The 11,551-nt window shown below is 39.3% G+C and overlaps 1 protein-coding gene across 6 annotated transcripts in view; it reads right to left on the bottom strand.

Moving 5' to 3' along the window:
- Window positions 1-411: 411 nt before the first annotated feature.
- The window catches only part of MPDZ (multiple PDZ domain crumbs cell polarity complex component), a 128,535-nt gene continuing 117,395 nt past the window's right edge, over window positions 412-11,551 (bottom strand). For all 6 annotated transcript variants that reach the window (XM_032880579.1, XM_032880580.1, XM_032880583.1 and 3 more), the window contains 9 exons: window positions 11,357-11,504; window positions 9,713-9,799; window positions 8,574-8,664; window positions 7,584-7,627; window positions 6,611-6,733; window positions 5,306-5,410; window positions 4,626-4,738; window positions 3,689-3,812; window positions 412-1,825 (listed from right to left, as the gene is read on the bottom strand). In XM_032880579.1, the coding sequence (XP_032736470.1) occupies window positions 1,679-1,825; window positions 3,689-3,812; window positions 4,626-4,738; window positions 5,306-5,410; window positions 6,611-6,733; window positions 7,584-7,627; window positions 8,574-8,664; window positions 9,713-9,799; window positions 11,357-11,504 (982 nt within the window). In that variant the 3' untranslated portion in view covers window positions 412-1,678. The remainder of the gene's footprint in view (window positions 1,826-3,688; window positions 3,813-4,625; window positions 4,739-5,305; window positions 5,411-6,610; window positions 6,734-7,583; window positions 7,628-8,573; window positions 8,665-9,712; window positions 9,800-11,356; window positions 11,505-11,551) is intronic.

Raw genomic sequence — 11,551 nt, 5'->3', positions numbered from 1 at the left:
GAATGCACACATTCATTGGCTAGTGAGGGGCAAAACAAGCAGAACAATGTTCCCTAATTCCTTGCTCAGTGTTCAAATCAGATGTTTTGTGTCTATCAACATAATAACTTCATTACGACTTCTTCTCTCTGAACTAGCTTTAGCTTGACTACCCCCAAGAACAATTCACAATGTTACTGCATTAATACAGCACCTTTGGAAAACCAGATAGAGACAGGACACTTCAGTATTAGGAAAACTTCTGGATGTAAGAAACATCCAGGTTTTCATCATGGCGTCCAAAGTTCTGATTGTAACTATGGACACCATGTGTTCAGTTAGACAGGATAAAAACCAATTTTAAATTGTAAATCTTGAACAATATAATGGAACTTTTTCCCAGTAAAAAGAACAAACAAAAAAATACGCCTGTTTCTTTATTTCTGCACCATGAAACTTGTTATTTATTCACTTCAGTCCTCCATTTACACAAAAGTGCTATAATAAAATATCTGTACACTACTTCTGTTACAAATATAGATAATATTTAAAGTGACTTTATATATTCTAATGTAGGAGTTTCACGCTCTAAAATGGGAATGAACACATGATAATTCCTCACCAGTTGTCTCAATAAACAGCTCCATCTGTTTCCCTTAGTCTTAAACTATTGTATTATAAGATGTTAATATAAGGCAATGAAATGAAATTATGTTAATCCCCTTAATTTTTCTATCAATTTACTAATGGCACACAACCAAAATAATTACTAACACGTTGCTTTTTTCTCTGTCATTAAGATTAATGGTAACTGAAGACCAATTGCACGGTATGCGTTTTTAGTGTCGCATCGGTTTAAACCAGCATTAAGGATTCTGAGAGACTTCCATGTTCCTCCATGGCTAGCACGGCTGCTTTCTAGAGAAACTACAGTCAGTAGTGGGTGGCATCACCATCTTAGTTACAGAAACATGGAAATATTTTATAACAGGTCAAAAATAAAAATGAACATCGAGATTTGCATCAGCTGTGTTCTTTATCAACTTAGGACACTGTTTCATATAATCGTTATTTACTCAATCTTAGGAACCTACTTTAGGAAGAAAATACACATGTGTATATTAAAGGTAGGAGATGCAATGTTTTATAATAGTCAAATACTGTAAATACTGAGAGTATTTTTTAGGATTTCTATTAGAGATAACTGTTTTCTTTTCTAGTTAGAAATGGGGAGAGGAGTTACTGATATAATGAAGTATTTTTTAAATAAAATTTGAGATTTTCTTCTTTATTTTATATTTTCATTCTCACCCTAATTTACTAAAGCCATTTCTCTTACGTTCAGTTTGGAATTATTTTCTTCTTTCTCTATAAACACATGGTCTCTATGAACACATGTTCAGCACATCGTAATTTCTGCACATGTGACTGCTGAATGTCAGACATCTTTACAAAGAACAGGGCTTACCTACACACACAGTCCTTCCCTTTGAGTTTATGTTCACAAAATCCAAGGAGAAAGGAAAAATGATGCTAGGTTGCAAGAAAATCATTTCCACATGAGAAAAACAAACTTAAGTGGTACTTCCCCCCACTCCTAGAGTTCTGAAGAGCCTGAAGAAGATGGCACAGGGAAAGTCATCCGCGAGATCAGTTCCGTTCCCTTCACAGTGTGGGACAGAGCAGGGGGTCAGTAAATTCAGGAGAGAACCATCAAAGTGACAGTTCCCTTCGTCCGCTTAAGGATGGCCACAGCTTCTTCGTGGGTCACCCCTTCCAGACTCTGCCCATTGACAGCAATGATCTGATCACCCCTTTTGAGACGCCCATCTTCTGAGGCTGCTCCCTGCAATTATAAAGTAGGCTTGTTTGCTTCTCAAAAAATGCTGCCTCGCAGCTACACAACAGAAAAAGATCGAAACAAGAATGCAAATTGCTCTACATGTACACACACATGCCCTCAGTACTCCCCGGGTGCTCCACGGACATAAGCAATGATGACCAGACACAAAGGAGGTCTTGCTCCTAAATGGTTTTACCACCAAGATTCCAACTGCAGAGAGAATCCAGCCATCAACAGATTAGTTGGATGGTTTTTTGGCCATTCGGCACAGCAGTTGGTGGGAACTCAAATTAATAAAGAATATTTGGGAATTTGCCTAGGAAGAATGATTTCATAGGATCCAGAGTTTTTTTTTATCCTGTAAAGAAGGTCTACAGAAGACGACAAAGGACTGGACAGGAACAAAAGCCGGTTTACAGGACATGGGCATGAGGCCATGGAACCCGAAGGTATGCAGAAACATGAAGGCCACACACACGTTGACAAGGGCAGGGTAGAACGCGAGTCCTAAAAAGTCTAACTGTAATTCTTTCTGTGGCTTGAAGAGGCTGCTCGAGCTGCTTGTTCTTTACTTTCCCAGGGCGTGTGGAGTCTTCGTATTTCTTATGGGCCTTAAAATGATTCAGATTAAACACAGACATTGCTGTGTGAAAAAGAATCCCATCTTAAGGCATGCTTATAGTAGGCAATTATGCAATTAAATATAAGATTAAAAATATGGAAAAGTTAATGAGGAATCCATAATGATGAAATTCTTAAAATATGTTCTAACTAGCATGCCTTAAATAAATTGTTCCAAGGCTGAGGAAACGGACTGCATGACTCTTCTATTCACTGACAAATGCTGTTTGTATTTTTGGACATACCAATGGCTTTTAAAAAATCTCTTAAATTAAGCCTTTAACTAGGTTGCTGTAGATACAGCACTTTAAGTTGGTTAAAAATAATAATTCTTTTTCAAAATAATGGAATAAAACCTCCACAGGTAGGCACTTTAAAGGATGACAGTGCTAATCTAAAGCCCTGGGTCAAACTGTTTAATAGGTCAGCTGTAAGGTTTGTTTGCTCCTTTGCACTGTAAAATCATGAGGTTCCAGATTTTCTCCTGCAGGAAATTATGTCCAATTTTGGAGCTCCTGAAAAAATGTCTTAAGAACATATTAACAATAATTATATGGGTTTGAATATTTTAATGGCTTCCGCAATGTTGCAATAAATTTATTCTTATTCTAAACATGCTTAAAATAGCTTACTATATCATTACAACTAAATGCAATTTTTAAAAAAACTGAATTCCCTAATTGCAAATAGCAGGTTTACTGCAGGTGACAGAGCTTCTGGATACTCTGCAATTTTTTCAGTTGTGATTTTTCTATTTTATTCAATAAAATTAAATGCCCATAAATGCTCTATTAGTTATTTAACCTATGTACCTATTTTACATACTTTTCTGTGTCTGTTCTATATTACCAAACCAAAAAAACACAAAGGAAAAGAAATGCCAGCCCTCTATAGCATACATATTTAAAATATCCCATTTTCAAAAGACATTCAGTCATAGGCAACCTGTTTTCAAAGGACAAAAAAATCAGGCATTACTGTTGAACTAAAGTTCATTAATATTTTTATTACATATTGTCAAGTGTTCCCATGGAATTTCAATTTGAGCTTATTTTCCTTTAAACATAACTAAACCTCAAATTGAACAAAAATATTTAATGACTTGTTCCTGAAGGGAGTTCCAAAAGAAAATGATCAACTGCTAACCATTTGGCGTTACCTCAGGCCATAAACTAATAAGCCAGCTGCTGACCACTATTAATGAATGTTTGGGGGGACGGGGGTGGTTAAAATGTGCAAGCTTACCTTCGCAAACACTGTTTTAACATAAATGGGTAAGTCTCCATGAGGGCTTCCATATCCTCCTACTATGCTGAAGCCTAAGCCATCTGGTCCTCGGTCTAGTGTGATAGATTTACACTGAGGAGGTCTACAGTAAAGGGAAGAAAGAAAAAAGAGGTTTTCGATTTTTAAATTCATACCTGTAAGTTACGGATGACCTGACAGCCATCTAGAACCAATACAAATCTCAGTGCTACTGACAGTGAGTATACCATGGGTATTTTGGGGATGCCTGCCCTGTCCATGCATGCTGTGATCAGTATTTTAAATTTACATAATCCAACAAAATCCTATTTAACCCCCTACATCTATTACTCATTTACAGTTCCCCTAAACTAACATGTTCACAACACGTTCTCATTGAAGGCATGCACATTCTTTCCACGGGTTCCTTAAAGGAAGAAGGTTACAGCACAGAGCTCTAACAGTGGAGTAAGTCAGAAACATCAGGACTCCCAAGCTCAGAGAGAAACAGCCATTACTAGCAATGTAAAGCCTGCATCACATTATTTAAAAATTCTCAAATGTTCCTCTCTTCCCCTCTTTATGGTTCAACTCTTTTGTATGCGCATGCTGGGGAACTGTGAGTTTTTTAATCAAAAGGATGATTTAGTAAATGGGTTGGTAATGTTGGAATTTCTAAAGGGCAGAAGGTTTCAAAAGGTTCCTTCCATGTCACACAGGGTAGTGATGTCAAGATGAAAATGGTCCCCAAAGAACGCAGAGCCAAAACCGTGGGAAGGGTAGTGGCACGCTATCTGTCTCTACATGATAAACTAAATCCATGCCACAATTATTAACAGTTTAGAAACACTTGGTTTTCGTATCTCAAACTTCATCTCCTGTGTTTTCACCTTTATGTGAATGGTAGGGACACAGAAACCACAGTATATGCACTCACCCTAAATCCTCCTGAAATATGCTGCTTGACGTCAGCCCAGTGAAAGAAACACCAGAACTGGCAGGCTCCTGCTGATGACCTGTGACCACACTCACATCTCCTCCGGCAACTACCTGTGCATGGGAGAAACAGAGAAAGACACATGTTCCTGTGGCTAGGGAGGGAGACATCAGTAACTCTCCTTCAAAAATAGCATTTGGATTAAAACATGTCCTTTATTGTCCACTTAATTATTTCTGTGAACCTGATATACAACATAAAAAGAAATTTCACAAGGTCCGGAGGCCTCTTTAACTGACAGGAAACATCTTTTAGTAATTCAATTCTGCAAAGTTCTTTGATGTTTTCAAACATGGTCTCAAATGCAGTTATTTTTTTTAAAAAGCTTTAGAATAAACAGCCACTCATACCACTTAACATTCTAACCATTAATCATTTGCAGCTAAGACCCTGTATTTTTTTTTCCCCTTTAGATATAAAGTATCAAACAATGAACGTATCAGGATAAAATGCTTCATACATACTTTCTCAGAACTCTCAGTGTAATCATTTATGTTCGTGGGAAATATTAAATGAAACAATATCAGGAGACTTAAGAACTTTTACTGCTCTAATGCTTACAGCTCCTGTGTCCTCTAGCCACCCAGACTGTGAAGAGTGCTTGGGATACAACTCTTTACCTGCATTTCAATGGAGCCAGAGGCATTTTTCAGTAAGTTCACTGCTTGGGTGTGAGTCATCCCCTCCGTGGAAGTGCCACAGATAGTGACAATCCGGTCCCCAACCTGCAAGGGAGACAAGAAACCAGCCGTCTGCTAAAGCAGCCGTGGAGAGTGAGGCCAGGACCGGAACAATGATCTCCTTCTCTACCCACACATCACGTACACACTGCTCTCAGCAACTGAACTACAACCGAGGAAGTGGGTAATTTCAAGAATTAGCCCCAACAGAAAGAAGCTGTCCATGATGATGGAGTTGGTTAGTCTCCAGGGGAAGGGGGAAAACCATTCTTCCCTCTCTTCACTTCTCCTGGGGAAGAGACAGCTTCTTATTAAAGAATAAAATATCTGATATCATTTAAAACCCATAATTTCTTTAGACGTTTTTATTACACACATTAGCTATGACTCCAAGTCAGCTGCGACTCAAGGCCAAGCCTGGCCAGCGGCTTGTTTTTGTTGACAAAGCCTGGACGGAAGACAGCCCTGCTCCTTCATGGCTTTCCCAGGGCAGAGCTGAGCCGCTGCCACAGACGCCCAAGTATTCATGATCAGTCTGGCACAGAGAAGTTTTCTGCTACGTGAAATTATCGATGTTTAAGTGCCAGTCAGTCACAAGCTCAGCTATCAAAAGAGACTGAACCATTTCTAGTTTAGGACTAAACTAAGTGGTTAAGTTGTGAGACCCTCTGTGATCCATGAGGCCACACAGATTTTACTTCATTGAGACCTGAATGGAATAGTGACCTGACTGCAGAACTGGACAGGGAGCATCAACCGGGCTCCACCTCAGCATAATCCCTCAACTCTGAAGCACGTTTGGTATAGTTTCACTACGTAAATCACTTTATATGAAACTTCTCCAAAATGGATGATCAATTGCAACATAAACGATAGTTTTCAATTTAATGATGTTGCAGTGACATTTAAGCCAGAGACACACGTAAGGAGAAAATTTCATCTCATACTGGTGTTCTGAACCACCTTGTTTTAACTTATCTCACAGAGTTGGAGACAAGTAAAAAGTAGTAGGAAACAAGAGCAGATGTTCCCGTCTCATTTACTTGTCAATCTGCACGCCACAGCAAACTCTCCTCTCTTCGTTTTCCTCACCTTTGCTCAAAGCCAACCTGCCGCGGTCAGATTAGGGATTTAAAAGCAGATACAGGCATTGAAAATTGGCTGCAACAAGAGATGACATTCAAAGGGTTTATGAAACCTTTCACCAGATCTGCGAGGGCTGCCGCAGTTATGGGGAGAACGTACCCTGAGTTTCTGGGTCTGAGCTGCAACTCCATTTGGGTGCATCATTGCAATAAATATAGGAACATCACCAAGTGGGCTGCCCACTCCTCCAGCAATGCTGATTCCCAGTGAGTCAGTAGGCCCCTGGCATGCAAGAGATGAAAATATTTCAGTCAATGTGATATTTTCAATTGATGTTTGGTTTCTTCGGCCCGATGCTGTACAGTCAGCTCAGGTCTTGGAGGTGTGAGGTAATGCAGCTCAGGGAAACTGTATTACTTCATTTGACATGGGTCCTTAGTGTGACTTAGGAAAAGAAGCATCTGTCCAGGAAAATAAAAGGAATCAAAACACATTAAATGAAAATCATGCAGTGGGGATGATGAAAAGCAGGTATACTGATGAAGTGAAAGATCCCAACTTTGGAATCAGAGAGATCTGTCTTCAAAGCCAGGAAACCACACTTATAGATGTTGGGACCTGACCAAGTTCGGCCCTCCTAATGAGTCACTAGATGTTCACGGACAAAATGGAGCTCAGAGGAGCCCTCCCGGGGGCTCGCAGAAGATATCACGTGAGACGATGATAGCATGATATGTCTTCAAGAACGCTCAGCAGAGAGCAAAGGCTCAATAAGCTGTAGCTGCTTTTATTTCTCTCTTGTGCACGGCTGTCCAGGGAATCTGTTTCACGGGAATAAGAAGGATCTGTGGGAGGCAGAGAGGCTTGCTTCGCAGTATGAGAAGTGAGAGTTGGGGCGACACCTTGTGTGGGGTTGGGTGGAAGCCATTTTTGGCAATACAGGATATGCCAACAATGATTTTTCATATAAGGGCCTGTGACCAGGAAATTCAGTGAACACTACTGTGGTATTCCCGCTGTATACAACACATAATATTTCTGATGCTATGGTAAAATAGTGAGACAGGAAAATACACATGGAGATGCCCCTGAGGTCAAAAGAGTTTATACCGTTCTCTCTTCCCCAAGTTACCTTTTTTATTTCAACTGTTCTTAATCCCTGTATTTCAGATGCCACTGTAAAGTAAAAAAAATATGGTTATTAAAGTATTTTTATGTTCAATTAAATTTTAGTCAATGCCTGAAGCTGGAATGGAACTGAGATACAGTGTATATATATATATATATATATATATATATATATATATATATATTTTTTTTTTTTTATAAAGAGAGAGGGTGCTCAAAGTTGCCAGTACATATGACTAAATCTGTCTCACACAGGGAATCTTTATTTTTCCAGTTGGAAAAATGTGCATACCACCCCATTTCTTCCTTCTTATTTTAATCGTTGATTATATAAACTGCATAATCCACTTTGAATGAGTCAAGGGCAGAACAGGCTTTGGATAGAAAGACACATGTGCACAGCTGAGAAAAATAAAGTCATGGACACATTAAAAGGAATTCATGGACTTAAGTCGCTAAATTTCTAGAATATTAGTCACATTGCAAACAGAGATTGCCATATGGTTAGTTCTTCAATTTGAACAACTTTCAACTACTGCTCCAAGCCAAAAAACCCTCTGCATCATGATTTCATGTAATTAAAACACAGGAGGATCACACTAATTTTCTCAATCAAAATTTTTGCAGTCTTCATGGAAAAAGAAGTCTTCACTTAATAGCATCTTCTGAATTATTGGTGTTAGATTAAACAGAAAAAGGAAATAAAAATCAAGCACACCAGTCTGCTTAGTAAGAAAAAAATCACAGAATCAGGATTCTAATGTTTAGTGTATTTTAGAGAAAAAACAACGAATGGAAAAACTAAACAACAAAGACACAGCTTCATGTAGTTCAGAGTTATTTGCCAACACACACCTTTGCACCCATATTAGGATATGAAAAGATCTGGGGAACGAGAGCTCAGAGGTAAATTAATACAGGGGGGAAAAAAATCAGTGTTGGTTACCAAAATTCAAACCAGTAAATCATGCTGAAAATATCAAACCAATCTTACATGCATTCTTCTTCAAGCTACTTTCTAGAGACTCAGAGGTGCTGGATCCAGAAAGTGGAAAAGTGAATGATGACAGGCTGCCTTCACTCATCTACAAATACACAACAATTATTTTAGAAAGTGAAGTAATAATATCCCCTAAATACCACTTATTTCAGAATTAAATTTTTTAAAAAGATTTTATTTATTTATTTGACACAGAGAGAGAGAGAGCACAAGCAGGCAGAGTGGCAGGCACAGGGAGAGAGAAAAGCAGGTTCCCCACCAAGCAAGGAGCCCAATGCAGGACTTGATCCCAGGACCCCAGGATCATGACCTGAGTCGAAGGCAGACACTTAACAACTGAGCCACCCAGGCGTCCCAACAGAATTAAATTCTTTTAATGCAACTAGAGAGAAATATCTGTGAAGCAACAGTTAAGCAACAGTGGCATTTGATAATTTGAAATCTAATGATTTTTTTTTCTTTTTATGCAATAATTTGCCTAGTGACCTAAATAAATTGAAGCTAAAAGAATGAATGAGATTTATTCCAACAAACTAAAATTTAAGTGGCTTTTCATAGATTCATAGTTTCATTCAAGCTAAATTTAAACTGATGTTGTACACAGACTGGGGCTTATGAAGAAACTGTGAAATAGGGTCAACTGGAAATGAATGGTAGTGTTGAAGGGGTGAGTAAAGGGTCTTTAAGGATAGGCTGACGCATACACACGTGAGGAGGGGCGTGCCACAACCCTGAACAGACACGGCCATGAGCTTCATCCATAGTGGCAAGCTTCTACAGTTCACCTTACATGGGATTTTTTCAGTTGAATACTGATAAATATTTGTTATAAAATACTTTAAAAATACATCACCTTGGTAGGCTTTACAGATATTAATTGGTTAATTTGCACAATTATGGGAAGAAAAACAAAGAACAGTTGAAAGGAAATTCTTGAGAATGTCTTGCAAACTACTCAAGGGCTCCACTGTCTTCACCCATCCACGCTCACCTGTGGCTCTTCCCACGTCAGACTGCAGCCCACTCTGCTGAGCTGCCAGAGACCCAGCCTGTGCGTGGACCCCATCAGGGCCATCGTGGAGTTGCTCTGGCCCATGGACTCTATCACCCTGATGAAGCCCACAGCTACCCACCTGGCTGCTTTGAGAAGGCCTCCTCTCTGAATGAAATGGACCGGCTTTGATTCTTCCAACTTCCAAGGTCACTGTGCCTAGGGAACACTAGTGGAGTGGTTGTTTTAGGAAACTGTTTAAATAAGATGCTACAAAAACAGCATGAAGGTTCCTCAAAAAGTTGAAAATAGAGCTACCCTATGACCCAGCAATTGCACTACTGGGTATTTACCCTAAAGATACAAATGTAGTGATCCAAAGGGGCACATGCACCTGAATGTTTATAGCAGCAATGTCCACAATAGCCAAACTATGGAAAGAACCTAGATGTCCATCCACAGATGAATGGATAAAGAAGATGTGAGATATATATATAGATAGATATATATATATATATATATATATATATATGGGAATACTATGCAGCCATCAAAAGAAATGAAATCTCTTGCCATTTGCAATGACATGGATGGAACTGCAGGATATTATGCTGAGCAAAATAAGTCAATCAGAGAGAGATAATTATCATATGATCTCCCTGATATGAGGAATTTGAGAAGCAGGGCTGGGGATTGTTGGGGGGAAGAGAGGGGAAAAAATGAAACGAGATGGAATCGGGAGGGAGACAAAGCGTAAGAGACTCAATCTCACAAAACAAACTGAGGGTTGCTGGGGGGTAGGGGTTTAGGGATAGGGTGGCTGGGTTATGGACACAGAGGAGGGTATGTGCTATGGTGAGTGCTGTGAAGTGTGTAAGCCTGATGATTCACAGACCTGTATCCCTGGGGCAAATAATACATGTTATTTGTTATATGTTCTATGTTAATAAAAAATAATAAATAAATAAATAATAAATTAAAAAAAATCCTTTTGGGATTTCCATAGACAAGGATACCTCCAATCCTTTGTGGAAAGAGCCTTTCTAAAACATAAAAAAGAATAACATCAAGCAGCAGCAGCAGCAACACCCAGTGTCTGTCTCACAACCTCATGGTTTACATGGAGACTGTGCTGAGGAGAAGAGAGACTGAGAATCGAGCTACTGTCTCGGGAAGCCTACTGGTTTAGATATGCAAATACACCAACTCAAGGCTTAACAAAACAAAACAGAAACAGTAAGACAACCGTGACCCTGACAACTTGTTTTGTCCTTAACAGATAACTGGGCAAACTATCACCACACCTACACCCAACAGACCGATTACACCCTCCTGAAAGAAGCCACATTGCTATAAACACAAAACAGGAATTGAAGACAACTTCCCTGTGACCTTTGACACAGAAATCACAGGCATGCCAAAAGTACTGTATCATCGAAGGTGAAAGCACAGTGAGGTATTTTGAGATCCTGGATTTCTGGAGTTAGACATACAGGTTTGAATCTTACTCTCTGATTTACCAGCTCTGGGGCCTTAGTGGATGTCTACCTTGAAAAGTCTCTTATTTAATAATAAAAAAATACACAGTATAATAAAGAGCTATTACAGATTTATTATTTAGAAATTTATCACTAAAATATGGTTATCTTACCTAGAAATGTGCCTCATTTGAGAAAACATTTTAAATAAAGAGCACTCAGTGCTTATTTGACCGCGTTCGCCCAGTGAGTCTCTCTTCCTTCTCCCATCCTGCTGCCCAGAGTCCTCGCCAGCCTTCGAGCTTTACCTTTAGCAAAGCAGCCACAGCCTCCTGGGTGGCGTTACGGACGTCCTCTCCATTCACCGTCAGTATCTGGTCTCCCTGCACCAGTCTTCCGTCTGCATCGGCAATTCCTCCTTTGACGATGTCTGACACAAATACTCCAGTATCATTTCTATAAACATAATTTGGAATTTCATCTCTTTTCTGACAAGTTTCTTT

The sequence above is a fragment of the Lontra canadensis genome, unplaced genomic scaffold, assembly GCF_010015895.1.
Source record: "Lontra canadensis isolate GAN:19392208 unplaced genomic scaffold, GSC_riverotter_1.0 scaffold70, whole genome shotgun sequence".
Taxonomy (NCBI): domain Eukaryota; kingdom Metazoa; phylum Chordata; class Mammalia; order Carnivora; family Mustelidae; genus Lontra; species Lontra canadensis.
Note: the sequence above shows the minus strand (reverse complement) of the source record. Positions and strands in the feature narration are given on the sequence as shown.